The following is a 22,230-nucleotide window of genomic DNA, read 5'->3' as shown; positions in this document are numbered from 1 at the left end:
CTATTTATGCGATAATTGCTAACTGACTCGCACGCGAAATCTCGTTGGAACGTCTGGGTGGGTCTTGTCAGTCCAATTCAAATGTCGGTGCAAGGCTGGACAACAACGATACTTCACCCCCTATGAAAATATTCGTTTCAAGCGGCTACGAGCACGAGAACTTCAACAATCGAGAGACGACTACGCATTGTTTCCGCGGGCTCAACCGCTCCGTGTGCATGGTAGTATTGTAAACATCCCTGGACTGGAAATAATTGCAACGATCACCTGCAGCAATTTCAGCTAGGCTTAGACACTACAGTTTTCCCTCCTAGTCACAAAATAGAACCACTACCATCCAAAATTATCAATTCATCACGCACATAAAATAATAACCAATAAAATTACTATCAAAATGCATATGTTACAATGTCAATGAAACGCAAGTTATCGCAAGCACCATACTACGACAGTAATAAAAATTTTCGACGACAATGACTCGTACGACAACGATGACGCGTACATGGGCACGCAGTAAGTATGGCGCGCACTCGAGTTGGTAAGAAGCGGGATCCTACCAAAGAGGCTCGCATTCAAGGGCGCCGCCATACACGATACCCCTGACTGGTGTTTATACCAGTTTGTGGAGTGGCATCGTGGCTGTAGGTCACGTGGTATATTGTGACCGTGAGGCAAGCGGTCCCGGATATTCTGAGATTGAGATGTCCTCCCCACTATTTTAGAATTGAGCATCCTTTTGCAAGTTCTCACCTGATCATACATGTTTTGCGTTGTTTTGTTGATGTGATTATTTATTTCGTACTCGTGAGCTGGCCTCGAAGTCGAGTAACCATCTCTCTCATGCCTGTGAGTGTTTCTTCCCAATCTGACAAAGGAGGATTGGCATCCATCCAGCCTCCTTCCCTATGATACGCTTCTGAATCGCCAGGATGACTTTGACTCGATAATGTCTTACCCGCAGTCCACTGCTGGGACTGGAACCGATTTCTACGACCGCAGTCTGACAAGTCGCAGATATGCCCTTGTTGGACTGGCATGCTCGAGTATCATTGCCTGCGCTTACATAGTTGCGGGCGCTGTCATCATCCACAATTACGGAGTCTCAGGGGTGGCCTCCATTGATATTTACATATTGCCGCCAGACCTAATGCTAAACTTCACCGTTACGTTATGCACCGAGTCCACAAGCTTCGTACATGGCATCTCATTGCGTTCTGCGCTAGCCTCACAGTCTCGGCTTCGTTTCAACACCAATTTGCGTCTTCTGACTGCAGTTGGTGGATGGAGGAACCCCAACGGCACCCTGCTTAATGGTATCATGGCCTTTCTCCTCATTATATCTTACAGCTCGGCCTCATCCGCCACATTTACGATACGGTTGATGTACCATCAGGGTCAATAGGATTTGAGGTCTTTGCGGGGGTACCTCTCCTGTTTTTGGGCGTCGCACTCCTTCTGCAGGTGGTGGTCGCATTGTCAGGGTTGTGGGCTGTCAAAATATTGACATGGAGCTCCTCACCTTTCGACTTGACTGCCGCTATGGTCCTTCATACGCAACTGGTTCCAGCCCCCTTCCGGTGCATGCGTGTGTCTGATTTGAACGTGCCGGGGGTCCAGCGAAGCCATCGGATTCGCAACCCTCCGCGTGGCATGCGCACCCCAGCATCCGGAAAGTTGTCATTTCTCTCTGGGGGCTCGTTGTAGCATGCGCTGGATGGGCCGCGCTCGTCATGTGCATCTGGGGCGAGTATGGCGGTGATAAGTTCATGTCCTATGCGTTGAACATTCAAAGATGGTCATTCACCCCCAATCAGCAACTTTTCGCTCCCGCCAGTGGCATGCAGTCCAATAACATCTCGTATACCATTCCGGGTGTCAGTATTCAATGGTGGATTCTGGTCTTCGTCAATATGGCAGTTATCCAAGGACCGCTGACACTTGGACTGCATTGCTCAGAGCTCATCGTGAACATTATTCGAGATGAAAGACAGTGGAGATGCGCTACCGGAAGGAAAGGACTTAGAACGGCAACAAATCCATTGAAGGGGGCTTCACCAATCCACTCAGTCTTATACTTTCATCGTAAAACCTCTCCTGCGTAAGTCATTCACGTCCATTTGTTTGATTTGTGTTATTGAACACCATCATCAATGATAACAGACTGGATGTTTGGGCTTTCGTTCTTGGTATATGGCTACGCCAATAACGGGAATTTGGGAACATTGATGGTACACATGTTCACTACCCAGGTTCGCACTTATTGTCCATATCAAGCTGCTGCAAGATCCTTACACACTCTTGCAGATCTGGAAACTTATGTATAGCGCTGGCTATATTTGCCTGTTTCTTCACCGTCGTTGCACTGCGCCGACCGCGCGGTCCCCAGCCAGCCACATATGGACACCTCCAGACACTCGCCAATCTTGTGGACGAGTGGTCGCCTATAATGTGGTGGGGCCACAAGGAGGATGGAATCCCGTACTGTCATTCTGGTAGGGTTCTTTTATGGTCACGAGGATTATGGATTAACGGTTTCAAATAGGGACGAGCGATCATCCGCTGCCAGATGTGAAGATGGACTGTGTCTACGGGGGTTCTGGCGTCGAGTCCCCCGCATCTGTCTCGCGAGAAGCCTTCACGGAATTCCATATTATAGCTGTCTGGCCATGCGCTGACGGTGCGCACGGCCAACCATGCGGTTGAAAGAGGCATTTGTGATTTCCACCCCGTCTGCGTGTTTGCGAGTATACTTTGGACTGATTGACTCGGATAATGTGTTTATTAACAGGACTGGGATGTAGGAATTGATTGAGATCTTCAACGTCTCTGGATATCATATACTCTCCTCACATTGTCACTTTTAGATAATATTTAGACCTCTCTTGCTACGCCTTTTGTTGCTACAACTCCAAGCACAACCGATATCTCAAAATTAAAAACAAAATAAAACTCAATATACCTAGGGCTCGCCGCTCCAAGACAGAGGTGAAACGAGGCCTTCTCGAAAACCAACCAATACCTACCTGTTGTTCGTACGATCTATGGACGAGATACCACGATCGTGCAGTGGCCCATACTGTGTGGGGCTTTTGCTAGAAAAGAAAAGCAGCACACGATCGACGAATCTCCGCAGGCTGCTGTGTCGCTGTGATTCCAACTTGAACGCATTTAAAATCGGACACCAAACCTTGGACTGAAGCTGAGTCGTGTCCCCAAACCATACATTCCGAAAGCGCAACTGCCGGCAATTTGGAACAAGTCATACCCAATAAAATTACAAAACAGGTATCAAAAATGCATATGTTTACAATGTCAATGTAACACAAGTAAGTTATCGCAAGCACCATACTACAACAACAGCAATAAACACGACAACGACGACGACGGCAATGATGGAGAATACAAGGCAAAAATGCAAGAAAACCAAAACACGCAGAAAACACACAACACAGCGTCTAATAAATAAGCTCTGGTCATGAAACGGAATCCTGCCAGGCATATGCATAGAGACATCCGAGTCCAAGTTTACCGCGAGATATAGGCATCAGGATACACCTACTTCCCTTGAAACCCCCTAACAATTGTTCGTATCCCCCAAATCTCTGCTTTGTAGGCGGCGGACTCGTCGTTATCGGTGGCTGGCTGCCACCCCTCCAACGTCGAGAACCCATTCGAGATAATTTATTGACGCTTCGTGTTGCTGGCGTTGATGATATGTCACGTGATCCTGTGGTCCGTGCTGCTGGCGATGCGCTGCGTGCTGTCGTTGGGATGTTACGTGCAGCTGTCGATGAGATGCTACGTGTAGATGGTGATAAGTTACGCGTTGTTGATATGACGTGTGTTGTTGGTGCGTTCCGCGTCGTGGATATGTGTCCAGCATGTGTAGGAGCTGTCGAGATGCGCGAGAGCGGTACACCCAAGCCCATACCCAAACCCGTCAGTTCTGTATCTTCATCTGGATCATACGAGTCAGGGGTGCACGTAAATGTCTCAAATGATTTCTGCGTGCGTGGGCTGGGGAGCGGCAAGGGATGTGGATGCTGGTTCGCGTCGTGGTGCGGGATGGGTAGGTGTCGCGATGCGATGAGAGGACTGCGTCTACGTCGGGTGTTGTCTGAAGTTCGCGACATGCCGTCAAAGGGTGAATCTGACATCGTCCGCCTGAAATCAACAGAAGCCGTCCGTCTGATTTCGTTCGGTGCTATCCGCGTACCGTGTTGCAGCGACGTGTCCTCGCTAGATGCACCTGTATCATGTGTCAATACGTGAAAAGCATACAGGAAAGATAACGAACCACTCCTACTGCTACTCCTCGAAAAACTCAACTCCACAGCTTGAGGTCTACTGCTCGACAGCAAAGACCTCTCACCTACACCCAAACCGTGCCCGACAGGTGTCGTCCCCGCATCAACAACCAGCACCTCCTTTCCAACAGCATCCTCTTCTTCTTTCATCCTCCTCTCAATAGCCAAACTCTCTCCAAACATTGCCAACCTCAAGCTCAAAGGCGTCCGTCCAGTCCCTTGATCCCTCCTCGTATTCTCTTCCAAATCAACAGCCATATCAAGCACAGACTGCTGCGCCCGCTGAACGAGCGCTTCTACCTCTGCTCGTGAAGATATCGAGGAGATGTTAAGACCTGAAGGCGTTCTATGAACGCGTGGGGATATGGGGAGTGCGTCCATGCCCATGTTTATGTCAGTGTCCGTGTCCATGGAACGGGACACGATTAGGGGACTGGCACCAGAGAGGTGGGGCGTTGGAGGCCATGGCGAGTCGCTTGCGCTAGATTGTGTGAATGTGCTCGCAGTACCTGTCGTGCCTGAACTGCTCACGGAGTCTCCACGCAGGCGACTTTCAGAAGACAAAATACTATCGTCAGGAGGAGGTGGCACGTTGATGCTGAATGGGAACCGAGCGGGTACTGTTACTGCGCGGTCGGGGGTGAGCATGATATTTGGCGTGGATGCGGAGTGGACAATAGGTACGCCGTATTCTTCGTCTTCGTCTTCGAGGTCGTCGAGGTCGATGGCGTTGACGAGGATGGGAGGAGGGGATTGGGGGATTCGTGGAGACTCTTCGATCGTGTCTGGTATACGATCGATGTCCGGGGCACCTGCTGAGGAGCCCATGCTGAGCGTACGCAGGCGGCTGTCATGTGGAACACTCCCGCGTGAAGGTGGGCTGCGCGCGCGCGCGGTGAGAGAGGAGGAGCTGGAGGAGGAGTTGTCAAAGCGGATGATACGGGACGAGGAGGGTTGCTGGGAGCCGTGGCCTGAAGTTGAGCGGGTGTGCATGCGCAGTATGCCCTGTCTCACAGGGGCTGTTGGCTCAGGCGGTATTTCTTCACCAGGTGTGGACGAGGAACTGGTGGAACGATGCCATGGATTGGGGTCAGGGGAAGCGCGTGCGGAATTAGTTTCTAGCCTGCGGCGGTAGAGGTCATGTGTGGATATCTCGTGCGGAGATGATGAGAGTGGTGTGGGGAAGAGGCGTGGGGAAGATAATATTGCCGCAGGTGATGCAGGAGATGCTGTCCCAGGTACAGGAACGGGCAATGAAGAGGGGGAATTGATCGGGGGCTCTGAGACGGAGGTAACGCTTGACGAAGAGGCGTCTACATTTGATTTCTTGAACAGGCTAAGGAGTGACAGCTTTGAGTTTAGTTTGCGGGGAGAGGTAGCCTCGGCGCCTGTACCTGCCGATCTCGGGCGACGTGAGGCTTTTGGGAGTGGGAGGCGCTGGGGTTGTTCGTCGTAGATATGAGGGAGAGATGGGCGGCGATCAGACGAAGGCGAATCTTGAGGTTGTAAGACGTCTTGTTCAGAGGAGCCTGAGCGCACAAAGGGTGGTTTTTGATCGATATCAGGAGTGGCGCTTGCGGACTTGAGTGCGGTGAGAGCATGGTCGATAGAGCGTTTGAAGTGGAGCTTCTTCCTGAGGGAAGACTCGACGTGCTCGATACAAGGATGGGGACGTTCCCTGGAGGAATGACTATCGCTATCAGGTGTATTGTCACCGCGTGCACGTGCAAGTATTTCGCTTGCGAGGATATCAGCGCACTCAATCCAACCATTCTGACGGGCAATAATCTCAGGGGTGATACCGTGCTTATCTGGACGATTAGGATGGGCGCCATGGATAAGAAGGGTGCGAACGATGCTTGCGTGACCGTTTGCAGCAGCGAAGTGAAGTGGGGTTGCACCAGAAGTACCAACTATAGGAGCGGCAGAGTCACGGCTGCGATCAGAGTACCTGCGGGGAAGTCTGTGGAAATTTTTCATGAATATGTGATCGGAACTATGGATTATGACGAAGACTGACCTTGGTGCATTGACGTCTGCTCCGTATTTGATGAGAAGATTGACTACGAGATCATTACCACCTGCACAAGCAGCATGTAAAGGTAAAACGCCGTCTAAAACAGAGTTTACGGGTTGGCCATGATTGAGAGCAAACTGAACTAGTCCGATGTCGCCTGATACAGCAGCTGAATGAAGTCCTAGATGTGGGACTATTATATGGTCAGAAAAGTCATAAAATAAAAGTGACTGAAGACATACATTCGGTAGCGACATTGAACTTTGCTTCTGCTCTGTGGTTTCTGGAAGGGGCCAGCATGACAAGGTGCCTAGGCGATTACACGATTTGGAGATAAAAGTACCATAGGATGAAATGGCTGTACTACAATACACAGGTGCGGTGTCGCTGGTGATGATCCTTTACAAAGGCAAGGTCCGGTATCTTCAATTACCCAGCTTACAAAGCATCTATAACACTCAGCCAAGCTGGCCTCCAATGCACAGCGCTACAGCATCTGCCACAATCCAATATCACATCAGATATGTCGGTTTTCATCAAACCTAATGTCCATCCATGGAAATTTGGGACTTGATCGACGTTTCAAATGTTCACTGCTCTTTCACTACATCACCAACGATGGTTGTATCGACCACAGGCTGAGCTCACTGAACACGCTTGGTATTTGGAGGTACGGAAACCCACACTACGATGACACTTGCAGGGCCATCCAGCTACAGGAAAATTGACATTGACAACAATAGAGAAAACTCCCAGCCTGTCAGAACTATCTTCGACGTCTAAATCTACGCTACCTTAATTACGGTGTGAATGTGAGTTTGGAAACTCTTTGTACTTCAGTCAGTAACGAATTTGACACTGTTAATTAAGAGGTGCCAAGCGGAAGGGTGGCTTTTCGAGACAGCCGCGCGGCGCGCACGTTGCCGCTTGTTTCTGTGCTTCAAGTTCATTCTCCGTTGCTTAGCTACATGGTTTGCTCTGGCGTTTCTTGATCTGCTGCTCGATCTCGCCTCCAGAACATGCCACCGAAACGAGTACCGCAAGGCGTTATAGACCGCCTTCTCGGGACACGAGACAGCAACCGAACGTGTTGAATTCACTACCACATTTTCGTGACCCCTACATGAATGGCGGTCCGCATTTGTGCTCACCCAGATGCCGGTATCCATCCTACAAACTCGTGCCTCCGCACCACCTCCACGGGCAACTTGCGAAACTGGCACTAGTGCCCGAACCGTAGAGCTTTTCCTGAGGCTGTCCACCTGTGCATCGGAGGTTCACTAGATGCGTGCGCAACCCACTTCTCTTAGCTCACTCTTCGGGGCCCGAAAGCGTTTTTGCCAAAATGAGTTAAAAACGCCTGTTGCAGTTACGAATGGACGGCTACGTAGCACGGATTACATATGATATGCATTTGAGGTATACATGAGTCGTCAATGTAAAACTTTTCATGACGCAACAAGTCTCTATATCTCCAAAGAGATTTTCGAGATATTTCTTCGCGCCTTCTGCACCAATGATCCCACTAGTCACTCCGTCCGGCTGTATCACAAGTACTTTTGTCTGGTTCGCTTCCACAAAGTAACCCGAATAAGCATAGCTCTCCTGATCAACAACAAGGTCAGCAGGAGATGCAACGGGCGTCGCCGATGCCGATGACGGCAGAACGACAATCGTGCACACAACACGTTTATCGCATGCTTCCAGTGCACCCAAGAGCAGGGTTGCGTCTGCGAGACTCAACACGGACACAAGCACCGTGATACCACGGTCTGTGCAGACCAAAATGCGTCTTCACGTCGGACTTTCCACTTCCCACCTGGAGCATATCGGGTGCATCAAGCGCCATGTCCCCAGCCTCCAGATGCCCCTCGTCAAGCACCCCGTATGCATCATTGGCTTCCCTAGAATTGCAAACTCTTAGAGAACGATGTTGTTGAATCAGCGGTTGATACCAAGCATAGAAGGAACGGTGTTTCGTCGGGTCGCCATGTCTCCTGTCGTTAAGAATCGAGGTGGTCATCTCGAGGATCCCTGAGATGCCAGGCAGACGCTCGTTACTGCGTGTCTCAAGAAGATATTTATGAGCAAGTCTTTTTTTGACGAGCGCAACCTTCCATCCTATATTGACCTGGTGTACGGCGCGCTCAGTTGTGTCATACATACTGCATTTGTCTGACTCACAGCATCAAGTTGTAGACCTGAATTAAGTCCCTATTCCTGTAGAAATGAGCAAGTATTACCACCGATCAAATGGACTGTGGACATTTAAATATAATATAGCGGCTATTTCCAGGAAGGCATTCATAAATAGACATACTGAGCAGCATCTACGGCAATTTCCATCGGCACTGTGACAGCTACGCAAGCCGCCTAAATTAGAATCACATACCGCCCGCAACGAACACTCGGCCCTCGCTAAACTTATTCGTCATGCGGATACTAGGGCCCTAAGAAAGACAGATGTCAACGTGCATCGACACGTACAGAAAAGGCAAAACACATCAGAATTCACTCGCCCAAACCAGCTTGTTGAAAGTGGCCTTCGCAGGTATCAGATGATCTCGAAGACAAGCTCCTCGTTCTGAGCGATCTTCGTCAGGTTTAGTTTAGACGAAAGACTACCTGTTATCCTCAATAAATTTGTCAGTTGGATGCAAGGACATAATGTAGGTCAATGTAAATCTCCAAGTATCATATATATACGATAGCTCACCAAAGTTTACAATTCGGTGCCACTGTTTTCGAAACAGGATCAAGAGATTCTTCCATCGGACAATGGACTCACCGTTCTATCAATACCAATACCTTTGGATGAATATCACCGGCAAAACCCCGGACATCGTCTCTAGTCTCGCCCAAAAATATGAGCTCAAGCTGTTTACGCACAATGTCTATGAACCAAAATTGACCAGGTATCTCCCAAGTAGCGCATGACAAACCCAAATTCCGGGACCACGCTGTCCAATGCGAGGATTAGGACCTTCATCGATGATGCAAACTAGGATGCTGCTACCAGACTTGTTGGCCCAGCGCCTACCTAAGAAAGGGAAATTCATTTGAGGTACAGACAACCATCATGGACAGGTCACTTACGATTAGTACAGGTGGATGGATGGAGTTCATACGTAGTGCTCACAGGAGGACGAGTTAGCTCGAATTTCAGGGGAGTAGGATGGGCATCGAGGGAACGGATCGTCATCATGTGAAGAAAAGCCAGGAACATTGTAAGCACGCTGGCTCACCAGAGTTCCCATAATCTACATAACGAATCTATCAGTATCCTTACAGAAACGATTCAGTCACTTCCTGAGGATGATGATTTCTCAGAACGCTCACCAATATGCCGTCCAACTGTCATATCGATAATATTAGCATCCTTACAGAAATGGTTTACACTTCCTATATTTGACACAACACTGACCAACACATTAGTATCCTGACGAAGATGACTCACACTTCCATCGGATGATCTGTCAGAACGCTGACCAGATACCTCATGACACGAACTGGATGGCCGCGGACACTGACGGCTTTGATACCAACTGTCAGTTCGCCTAATGGACATGCAGACCGTTGAGTGTAATGAGTATCAATTTTGGTTCTAAGAAACCTACACGTGCACTGCCTCGTAGCTGCTCCTTAGAAAAGGAGAATATAATGTTCCGCAACCTAATACAAGGAAAAAGACGTTCCTTCTGTAGGAAGCAAATGTGCTCTTGATTGGCATTCCCAGTCAAATCTCGCGGCGTTCCAGTAATATTGATCAGCGCTCGGCCTCAAGAGCGCAAAGCTCCCAACGGGCTAATGATATTTCGGAGTCGATACATAGTGCCAATCGGCTCGCCCAACATATTTGGAATCTTGGGGTTTCCCATTGATGGGAGAGATTGTTTTGATTTGACTCCAGAGCCCAGTGGCATTCATCCAAAGTTGAGACGCACTCTAGAAACTTGAACACCTTGACCTCTACACAGTGAATCGCGAATCCAGGATGCCACAAAGGAAATCCCATGGTATATTAGCATCTAAGAGAGAGATTTAAATGACGAGGCTCCTACCTGAACATTCAACGGCATCATGAGCTGTAAAATCGTGGAGCGAAACAAGAAAAGGATGGTGTAGGCATGACCGTTTAAACTTGGACTTGACCGTCAGAGGAAAAAGTACGGGCCGCGAAGGCGGCTGCGCCCGAAACCCCGCAACTCAACTGTTAGGAGTTCCGCATTATAACCACATCTTGAGCTTGGAAACTTGTACTGTTGACCCCACACTCGCTTGTGCCTTGCGCAACGTACCCTTCATGCATACACCCAATCATGAACGTATCTCGATGAGTAGTTGCCCCCGCTCCAAATGATCTCTTATGTGCATATCGCCGTCGTCAGCTTGCGTCTAAATACATCATATATGAGAAATACAGATGTCGACCGTCGATGTTCCAACCAGACCGACGTATCAATTTGGTGGCTCAAGAATACTTCACGAATGAGATTGGTGAGACTGCAAGTATAGTATCCAAGGTCAAATCATCAGCATTGTCTCTTTAAAGAGAACATAGCCTGCTGTTAGGTCCCACTGGTAGTGCGAGTCAAATCAAATTAGATGCAAACCAGATAGCGCGGATATTACTGGCTGTAAAGCTTATAAGGAAAATTATGTACCATGTAATAACGCAAGTAAGGTCCAAGTCCAGTAAAAACTTAAAGCCCGAGGTTGATGGGAGTGCATCCAACGTTGACAAGGCCGTTCTGAAATTTCCCTGTCACACGAGTGGAACAAAGAACACTGTTTGTAACTCACCATTTTGTTGTTGCTGCAACACATAGGTTGTTGGTTGCATCTGGCGCCATTGGCAAGGCCGACAGCAGTCATAGGGCTGCAGTTCTGGCCGACCTTGCCGGCGATACCAGCAGCTATTTCTGCAACGCCACGAAGATTTGCCATTTTGTTGTAGTCGGAAGTCTGCACAAATCATGAGAATCAGTGAAAAATAAATAGGAATCTATTACTCACACTGGTATAACTCTGGCAGCATTGGATGTTACCAGTGTTGCATTGGCCATCACGGAGAGTGAGGGGGCTGGCGACAGCGAGAGCCGCAAGAAAAACAACGGTGAAGAAACGAGCGAACATTGTGTTGACTGAAACAGTTAAAAGAGTGTGAGGATGCGTGACGCTGGTGAGCTGATTGAGGAAGAGATGGGTTCTGAAGAATTGAACGCATTGTAGTCCACCTTTTATACTATCAAATACACCCGGCCACTCCGCCTTTTGTCGATATTTTTTTTCCAGATCGGACAACCGATGCTAATATACTGTCGTCTGGCCCGTGGTCTGGACTCTGGAGCATGTACTAAGCCGTAAACGCCATTGAATGTGCATTACGTGAATATCACCTTAGCGTGAAGTGGACGCGTTTCAACCACGTGACCCATCACCATGTCACTATTCGAAGTCCGAGGACTATCTGTGTCCGACTCGGGGGAGGAATAATACTGCTGTGGTTCCAACGCGCTGGTCTGGACGCTGTAATTGAGTACACAACTCTATATTTTGCTGGCTTATGCTCAGGCGTATGTCTGTCTGAACATTGTTGTCAGCGTCAATTTGCAATTTGTGCGCAGTCTGACCAGTCTGGAGCTTACTATATATGCAATGCCAGCTGCTGGCACTACTGGAATGGCGTGGCATTGTCCGGCGTTATCGAGGTTCGTAAAAAGTCTTACTGAATGCAAGTTACCACGACGGGAACGGGAAGAACACTGCGGCAGAGTTCAGAACCACCTAGTAGTTGATTCTTCGCACGTAAATTCTGCCAGTACTCTCGAAATCTTGAGCCAGAGCTATCCAAGAGCGGGAGCACAATTCTTCCGGTCTCGGAAGTACCGCGCACAACATGAAGATCGAACCCTTTTGATGAAACATTCCACGGGCGTCTTCGAGACTACGCGATTGATCTACGATCAACCTTCGAAGCGAGGCTAGATAAGTGCTAGATGTTGACAGTTTCACACTTGATGTGACCGAATCATGAGCATAAATACATAATATAAAGTGAAAAATGACAAAAGGAGCACGAAGAACAGTGTGGATATCGGATCAAGCTGATCGAGATAGCTACCGCACAAGTCATATCCCAATCATTTGCGATAGTCACGTCTCATTGTGTCACTGGCAGGAATGTTGTTGCCAAAACCCATGTAGGTGGGTGTTCCGAAGCGCACGGTGTTGTTTCCTTCCGCGTGCGCTAAATCTGCACAATTTTGAGTTGAGATTTTAAAGGTGAAGTCGCAAGTAAAGAACGGAGCACTATCCATCTAAAGTGAGAAACATTGCTTTGCACCTTCTTCACCATGGATGTTTGCCCAAAGTACTCCATCCGGCGGCGTCGCAAACATTTTTGTCAGGTTAATTTCGATAAGATGAGCCGAATCAGCATGGTCCTCCTGATCAACACAAACAACTTTAGTAGTGAATGTGAAGGGCGTCATTCATTCCGGTGATGGCAGGACAACGGCTGATCGCACAACGCTTTTGTCATATACCTCCATTGTCTCCAAGATTGGGGTCACAACTGTGAACAAACTTGAAGTGAACACGAGCGCCATGTGGAAAGTACCAGGGTCTGTAAAGGTCTCAAAGCGTCTTCATATCATGTTCTCTGCGTTACATCTGGAGCACATTCGGTACGTCAGGCGCTATGTCACCCGTGGCGTGAGTGACGTGGTATTCACCAGAACACAAGACAAAAGTTTCCCCAACATCCGTCGGCAGCGGTGACGTCGAGTATGAATGCTCTGGGGAAGCCAGTTGAGCTGCCGCTAGTGATAGTTGGCTAGTATGAAGATTAATTCCAAACAGAGTGAGACGTTATTACCTCCGGAGATTCAGTTAAGTGCTGCAGAACGAGATACTTAATACGCTGCTCACCTCTTTTGACCTTGCTACGACGAAGACCGTTACGAGTCGTGGACCTGTGTGTCACGAAAGAGACTGAGTTTGAAACCTTCTAGCAGTAGAACAAGTTCATTCTCTTCCGGGCGGTGTTGAGAGGGTAGAATAATGTTCTAGGAGTAGTAACCCGAGGACAAGTGAAGACGCCAGGAAGGACCAGAGGGACTAGATGGTACTACTGAGAGAAAGATCAGCGTTGATAACGGAGCGTAGCCGCATGACACTTACTTCCATGACGACACCCGAGAGGATCGACATTCAGACAAGCGGCAGCCAGCTCTTTGATGAGCAGCATTGCTTCCTCGTGTTGATCTGCGTTGAAGAGTACGATGGCCTGAAATACAGAACGAAGCAGAAAGTATGTGAGACGGATTTGACGTACCTTGATCAAGAAAAGAAAATGATTGGTTTTTGAATTTTGGTTCGTGAACATGAGTGCGACATCGAATGCTATTCTTGCCTCCCGGACATGGCCTTTTCCGTATAGTCCGATGCCCTTGGAGATGTAGTCTGTCAACGAGGGCTGAATGCTGATGGACTATGTCGTGGATGAAAGTTAGCCTTTTGTAAGAGGGCCATGATGGGTCAGTATAACTCACTTTGATTGCATCATCAAGGGCGCGGTCTCAGGCGCGTTTTCAGGCCATAACGAATGAGCAATGACCGAATTTCATCTTCGGGTAGGAGTGGTGGCCTGCATGGTGGAGCATCGTATGAAATGATGGAGGCTGGTAGACAGCTGTTGAACTCCGATGATTTTCCGACCCAATCAAGGCAAGTGATGTCGCCCGACCGAGCCACGATCTCCTGCAGGAGCCGCCCGAGAGCCTTGTCCTGCTTCTCGCCATAATCCACAGACAAACGGACACCAAAGATACCAAACAACGAGTATGCGATGTCTTCCTGATGCGTGGTAACGCGGGTTGACGCCCAATGGAGTTTCTCGCGGGCGCCATTCATACTGGGACAGAAAGCCGCAACAGCCAGTTGATCTGTGCCCGCCGCACCCTGTAACTCCTGCATGATTGCGATGGACTCCTTGTGGGTTGGAGTGTGGTCGTCAAGATAGAGTCCAATTGTTTTGATAAAAGAGACTTTGGGAGCGATGGATTCTTGAATTGTCCATCCATGCATGTTCCAAGCGCTCTTTGCCAGTGCACCAGATATTGACGAAGGTGGAACATCTGACAGGTAGACAATCGTGAGCACGGAGTGATTATACCAGACAAACATGGAGTTCACTGATTCTTGGAGCTCAACATCGTTGCTCTTATCGATGCAGCATGTATCGCTCCACGCCCAGTTATACCCCGCATCATGAACAGTTTTACAGAAGGACCGCAGCTTCATCATGCCGCTAACAGGATCCAACTCCGACTCGTACATGTTCTTTCCCTGGATATCCTGCAGCAGCGGCTCCTCCCGCTCCCACCTGTGTGATAGCATGGCATATTGGAGGTATGTCATCACAACTTCTTCAATGTGCTTCATGGGGAGGTCTATATGCGCGATTGTTGATGACACAAGCTCCCTGTACTCCATGCTCATTTTGAAGGTGCTTATCTGCGCCTCTCGATCACATAAGAGACCGGTGGTAGTGTCGAGTACACGCAGCGGAGCATTGTCGAGTTGGGCATCAATGACCTGTCGAATAGCACATTCTGCTTCAGGGGGTCTGAGATGCTGCTGGCGCAGTTCTAGAGAAAGAGTCAAACATGTTGACAAATGTGTTCTTCAGAGGCTTACCTTGTGTCTGAACGTCGGGTGCATCATCCAATTTAGAAAACATCATTTGGAAGGTCTGGATGGCTTCATCATAGTGTCGTGCACCATGAAGTGCTGTGTGCTTCAAATTGTATCCAAGATAAGACAAAGAGTCGAGTTCAATGACCTATGTATCGCCACAATGAGCGCTGGTTATGCAACGATAGATGCCATCGCACCTTCTGCCCATCAAGAGATGCTTCCATCCATAGCATTTTGCCCAAATTTGCCTTACTACAATTTGCAAAGATAGCATCAGATGCAAAATTCAGGTTGATTGCCGTCGAGTATAGGACAATAGCCCTGTCATAATCATTCACAGTGAGGGCGGCATCTCCGTTCACAGCACAGAGCACGCTGCATTCTTGCTTTAAAGCTGAGTGAAATATGGGTGAGGATTGTAGTCTACATGATACCACGGATTCCGGACTTGGCGTTGGACCAGTCAAGGCAGTCAGCTGTGGTATTTTCGCCAATGGCATCCTTCATGTTTTGGTATGCTTCAAGGGCTTCATCAGGTTTACCTGCCAAAAGGAATGCCTGGCACCATTTCCGATGTGTGGTGAACAACAACAATTTGAGATGGTTTGCATTGAACCGGATGGGTCCGAGATCCCAGCCGAAGAGCTGGACTAAGCACTCAGTTATGAAAAGTGTTATGTATACATCATCTTGACACACCGCAGTCAAATCCTCGTGTATCAAATGAGTGTTTTGCGATGAGAAAGCGCCCAAGTTAACAGTGGTAGTAAAGTGGTTAGCGGCTTCATCGTAACACATGTCACTCAAGGCTTTGGTTCCGAGCTGAGTACGAAAATATGCCTAATGTGTGAGTGGCAAAGAATCTTAGGCTTGCTGACAGAACATGGCCGCGTGATACTCACTTCCACGACATGACACCCGAGAGCATCAGCATTCGGAAAAACGGCAGCCAGCTCCTCGATGAGCAGCATTGCTTCCTCGTGTCGCTCTGCATTGAAGAGTGCGATGGCCTGAAATATGCAATGAGGTAGAAAATATGTGAGATAGATTTAATGTACCTTGATCAAGAGAAGGAAATGGTTGGTGGCTGGACTTTGGTTCATTAATGTGGATGTGACATCAAATGCTGCCCTCGTGTCCTGGGCTTGGCCTTTTCCACAGAGAGTGATACCTTTAGAAATATAGCCTATCAACGAGGGGTGAATGCTGATGGACTATGTCATGAATGAAATTAAGCTCTATCATAAGAGGGCCATGATGAGTTGGTACAGCTTGCCTTGATTGCATCCTCAAGCACGTGGTCCCAGGCATGTTTTTGGGCCATAATGAATGAATGATTGGCATATGAAGTATAGTCAAGGTCATTGTTGTCAGTGTGGATGTCTTGAGTGATTAAGTTTTCAGCAGTAGACAGGTCCCCAGTTACACATGCATTGCGAGCTGTTGAAATAGCCAGGATCTGCATGAAGGATGCTCAAATTATGTTATGAGAGTCAAGAATGGAAACTTGCCTTTGGATGAATACACTCGGGGACTGCCCACTCTGAGATCTTATCTTGTCCTCTGCCAAGGATGTGTTTACCATCCACAGAGAATGTGACACATGTCAGGATGTATGAATGCTGGAATATGGTGATGGTCTGTCGATCCGAGAGCCGCCAGAGACAGACATGGCTGTTTTCAGACGTGGAAACAACCAGGGTGCCAGTGGGATGATCATGAATGGCAATGGCGTAGATACTGTCAGTGTGGCCTTCCCAGGGGTGACCGACCTGCTTCCAGGTCAATGGCCCAGGATCCCACTCCCATATAGATTTACTGCCTGCTGAAAGAAGGCATCCACATGAGTGAGTTGCTGGATGACTTGAGAGATGTGACACATTCCCTCGTGTCTTGTTTATAAATTTGGATATGGTCTTGTGTTGTGATGGCAAGAAGTTCACCAGAGGACAAATATCAAATGCAGCGGATGCCACCACACTTGATTGGTTTTCCTTGCATCTGCCACATTTTGGTACACCAAAATTCCACACTTGCCAGTGAACCAGTGGTCAGTACCGCACCATCAGGAGAAAAATCTAATGACATGGTCCCATCAGAGTGGGCTTTGATGGGTCACTGGAACCTTGTTGCAAAGAATGACAAGGAACACTAAATAGATCAAATGAGAATAACAGGACGAAACCATGAGGTTCTGATTGTGTACAAAGGAGCAGGTGATCATAGTTAAGAGACCTGAGTCTGTATGATATACAGTGGCTCAAAAAACTGTCCGCATGTTTTGACATTTTTCACTATCTATGATATTGTGTGAGAACTCACAAATGCCTCAAGGACATGGTTATACCATATTGTAGTATGGCTTCAGGGCTTTCATTTGAGCCCTACACCGTGGGAATCGGTGGAGATATGGTGGAGATACAAGGCTCACAAAATGGTGACTCATGTGGACAGTTTTTTGAGCACATATTAAAACTATATAAATCATCATTTATGACACCATAACAATCATGCCACCATTAAATAAATTATAAGGTGGTGTCATTATGTCATTTTAAAACCATATCTAACTATACAAACCAAAAATTTCCATATGTCATGGTTATATTCACCATGAAAGCCACCCCCCCTGCTCAAAGGGATAATATCCTCTCTCTTTCCTATTCTGGCCTCTCTGCTTGTCAAATTTCCTCTAGAACTGGAGTATCCAAGTCCACTGTGGCCAAGTTCATCAAAGAAAGTCACACAGACAAGGAAAACTTCTGTGAAGGGCATCCATCCAAGCTCACCTCTACTGATAGGAGGGCTATTATTCAACATATCACTACAGGAAAGGCTGATAATGCTGTCCAGGTTACCTATTATGTCAATTCCACCATCACATTCCCTGTCTCTTCACACACTGTGAGAAACATTCTCAAGACAGCTCATCTCAGGTCAGTAACAAGGAAGAAAAGGCTCTCCTCTCTATCACACATATGCAGAGAGGACTAGCACCCTTCTTTTTTCACATATATACCTTGCCATCTGACCCAATCCTATTTATTGTGGTCTTATATGATCATATAACATGCTTCCAGTCCATGTAATCCAATTCTGATGGGCTAAGGCAAAGATTAGTCATCTCTGTTTATGTGTGATAGAGAGGAGAGCCTTTTCTTCCTTGTTACTGACCTGAGATGAGCTGTCTTGAGAATGTTTCTCACAGTGTGTGAAGAGACAGGGAATGTGATGGTGGAATTGACATAATAGGTAACCTGGACAGCATTATCAGCCTTTCCTGTAGTGATATGTTGAATAATAGCCCTCCTATCAGTAGAGGTGAGCTTGGATGGATGCCCTTCACAGAAGTTTTCCTTGTCTGTGTGACTTTCTTTGATGAACTTGGCCACAGTGGACTTGGATACTCCAGTTCTAGAGGAAATTTGACAAGCAGAGAGGCCAGAATAGGAAAGAGAGAGGATATTATCCCTTTGAGCAGGGGGGGTGGCTTTCATGGTGAATATAACCATGACATATGGAAATTTTTGGTTTGTATAGTTAGATATGGTTTTAAAATGACATAATGACACCACCTTATAATTTATTTAATGGTGGCATGATTGTTATGGTGTCATAAATGATGATTTATATAGTTTTAATATGTGCTCAAAAAACTGTCCACATGAGTCACCATTTTGTGAGCCTTGTATCTCCACCATATCTCCACCGATTCCCACGGTGTAGGGCTCAAATGAAAGCCCTGAAGCCATACTACAATATGGTATAACCATGTCCTTGAGGCATTTGTGAGTTCTCACACAATATCATAGATAGTGAAAAATGTCAAAACATGCGGACAGTTTTTTGAGCCACTGTACATTCGCCACTGGTGGGTTGCAGGAGCATTTCTCCTGCCTTGTGGCATCACTGTCCATTCATGTAGTCCTTTCGGCATATTGATCACGGTGTACTTGATGTCGTCAGGGTGAATGTGAGTCTGAAAGAAAGAATTTGTCATATCAATTTTCCCAAATATTTTACCTTTTGCACAATCTCACAAGATTTCATTGATGTGAGGCAACTGATGGTTGTCAGGTATTGTGTTTGTGTTCAATGCTTGGTAATCATTTACCCATCGTGGCAGTATGGTCAGGTCCTTTTTAGGTATTGGGAAGGCAGGTGAAATGAATGGGCTCGATGACAGTCGTAGTCTTCCAGCTGCAATGTGTTGGTTTAACAATGCTTCCCAAGCTTTGTGATATTTTCTGGGTGTGTTATATCTTCTGCATTGGATGATTTTGTTTGGGTCTTTAAGTCTAATTCGGTGGATGATGTCGGTTGGTAACTGGTCGATGTGCGGAATATCATCTGGGAACCTGTCTTTGTATTTACGTTGCATCTCTTTATCCAGTCAGTCTAGATGTTCCTTGTTCTTCTTGATGAAAGCAAGTCTGTCAATTCATTGCCACAAGATGGAAGCCACATTTGTGCAAACCAATGTTGTGTGTTCTGCGAGGTCATTTTTGTGACCTCCAATCACATTTTGAAGTTCATTTGCAACATCTTTACAGAGTCGTAACATCTGGTTGTGTGTTGGTATCAGTGTTGATTCACAAGTCATACATTTTGGTGGGTTCAAAAGGTCGTAATTTGAATCTTTGCTGATACACGTTTGAAGTTCATGATCTATAATAAGACAGTTATGCGATAAGAAAGGTCCTCCAAGGAGGAGCGGTACAGCAAGTCCAGGCGTGACAATCACATGTATTGTACATGATTTCCAGTCCAGATTCAGAGAGGAAGGGGACAAAAGAACATATTCCAAAAAACAGGAAGGTGATGAAGAAGAATTAATGAATGCTGAATTTGCCTCTATCTCAGCGTGTAGTTTGTGTCTTCACAGCCCAAGTTTGTCAACAACATCATTGTTAATCAGAACTAGATGTGACCCATAGTCAATCAAAGCTTTGATACATTCAAAAGAATCACAGGAGGGGCCCATCAAGAGACAGGGCCAAAAAAAGGTGGGCAGTTTCAAAAGGGGCTATGCACATATCATCTTCAGAATCTGAGCCTTCATCAAGTATTGACGATGGCATCACGGCCACTATGGGAGCCACAGTGGCGACCAGTTTAGTCTGTTTCTTGTTCTTTGACTTCGCAGCCAAGGTGTCAGCCTCCATTAACATCTTGTATGACGAGGCATCTGGTGCACCATCTGTACATTCTTTTGATTGGTGTGTGATGTAGAATTTTTGACATTTGAAACATCCCTTGTGGTCCATCAGCAGCGTGCATTCAGTTTCTGTGAGACTTCCAAGGCATGAAGAGGAGTTGTAGGGTTTTGAGGAGGATGGGTTTTTGGTATGGTTCGAGGATGTTGTGCATCTCAATGCTTTGTACAGTTCCTCCATGATCTTCTTATGAGAAGTGAGGTCCTTGAGCCATTTATCATTGAGATGCTTCACTTCTTCAATCCACTCTTTGAGGGTCAGGTTATCAGTGAGTCTTGCTCTCAGTACAGATGTAGTGAGTTCATCACATATGTTCGCCTTGAGCTGATTGTGTAACTGTGCATCTGTCAGATGCGCTGTGTTACCATAGAGCAGCACATTCTGGTTTTGTAACTGTAATGCCCATTCATAGAATGGGCAGGAGCCCTGCTGAGATCCCAAGACTTTCTTGTGAAGTTTGGTTGCCCAGTGGGTCTCAAGCCAGGTGCTCTTTAGCGCAATCATGTACGCTGTGAAGGAACCTGCATCCAAGGTAGCTCATTGCATTAAGTACCAAGTTTGTAAGTGCGGGTCTAACATCCTGAATGCTATCATTCTTACTTGATCCTGCGCTTCAATACCTTTATGCATGAAATACATAGAGCATGCATTATCCCAGTCATGAGCTGCTTCAGGGGTGAGTTCACCCACCAGGAGTTTTGGTGGTTTGTTGGGGGCAGACTGTTCCATGATGGCCAACTTAGTCATTTTGTGCACTTGGAATATATGCATGTGTTTTGAGTCTGAATCCGAAGAGGAGTTGTCAGAATATACAGTTCATGGGACGATGTGTCTTGTGGGTTTGTCATCTGAGGGTATCAATGTCAGGGGGGATGAGGGAGGTTCAGGGACAGATGGTTGTCTTTGGGTTTTTGCACACTGTCGCGTGGTCAGGGATTCAGGAACAGTAGGTTTTCTTTGTGAAGAAGACAGTTTGACAGGTTATGTAGCAGGCAGGAAGCCTGGTGGTTCAAGAGTGATGATTATGGTTTGGAGTATGGATATATGGGTTTGTCTTTGTTAAAAAAAAAGTGGAACCTTGTCGTGAAGAACAACAAGGAACACTGAATAGATCAAACGAGAATAACAGGACGAAACCACGAGGTTCTGATTTGTGTACAAAGGAGCAGGTGATCGTAGTTAAGAGACCCGAGTCTGTATGACATAACGTGAATCGGAGGAATATAAGGGGATTGACCCGAGTCTTTGATATCGTAAGCGTATAGTAAGCAGCGGGCTTACAGTCGCCAGTGGATGAGAGACTCTCCAGTTTCACCGTGCCAAGCGAAGATTCTTCCATTTTCATCACCGCTTGCGATTATTTGACCATCTCGTGATACCGCCAATGCCACCACCTGATTGCAATGCCCCTCCATCCCCTTCAACACAACCCCTGTTTTCAAGTCCCAAAGACGAAGCGTCCCGGTGTCATGGGAGGCTGTAACTATTCGTCGTCCATCGGGGAACACTGCGACTGTGGTTGCCCCTTCAAGAACTCGTAGGGGTCTGGTGCTTGGAGTTATTAATGTCGATGTTAACATTTCGGTCGATAATGACGAACCCATTGTAGGTATCTCTCTCTAAGCTGCAGAGGTGCGTGTATCGTGCGTTTTATGCTACCCCACCACGCTAACATGCTTCATTTCCAAGACACGAGGCAGCTCGCTATCACTGTTTCAGCAAGAATGCTTCCTACGAGTCATAACCACCTTCCTCGACAGTGTACCTCCCTGGCGCCTCTGCACTGCGTACATGTATCCGACTCTCATCTCCACATCTTCTAGAATGTATCTCCTCGCATTCGATTGCGACAGTGTAGTTTCTATATCCAGACGCTCGAACGCTATTTATCCTAAATGGCTGTATGAATATGGTGTCTAGTAGCCACTCCACCTTATCTGAATGTAGGTGTATAAATCACCTCTTCACCCCGTCGATTTCAAAGAGC

At 47.2% G+C, this 22,230-nt stretch overlaps 2 protein-coding genes across 2 annotated transcripts; both read right to left on the bottom strand.

Annotated features, from left to right (window-relative positions):
- Window positions 1–11,027: 11,027 nt before the first annotated feature.
- On the bottom strand, window positions 11,028–11,460 carry BJ212DRAFT_1290881 (hydrophobin; the record flags this gene model as incomplete). The annotated part of the gene is made up of 3 exons (XM_041332097.1): window positions 11,028–11,075; window positions 11,128–11,289; window positions 11,341–11,460. 3 exons carry the CDS (start codon window positions 11,458–11,460, stop codon window positions 11,028–11,030), a joined length of 330 nt encoding a protein of 109 aa, XP_041185300.1.
- An 8,534-nt stretch (window positions 11,461–19,994) lies between these two features.
- On the bottom strand, window positions 19,995–20,972 carry BJ212DRAFT_1306422 (uncharacterized protein; the record flags this gene model as incomplete). The annotated part of the gene is made up of 2 exons (XM_041333816.1): window positions 19,995–20,764; window positions 20,864–20,972. 2 exons carry the CDS (start codon window positions 20,970–20,972, stop codon window positions 19,995–19,997), a joined length of 879 nt encoding a protein of 292 aa, XP_041185299.1.
- Between the last annotated feature and the right edge of the window lie 1,258 nt (window positions 20,973–22,230).

This window comes from Suillus subaureus (assembly GCF_016647635.1).
Source record: "Suillus subaureus strain MN1 chromosome Unknown BJ212scaffold_287, whole genome shotgun sequence".
NCBI classification, from domain to species: domain Eukaryota; kingdom Fungi; phylum Basidiomycota; class Agaricomycetes; order Boletales; family Suillaceae; genus Suillus; species Suillus subaureus.
This window is presented reverse-complemented; position numbering and strand designations above follow the sequence as displayed.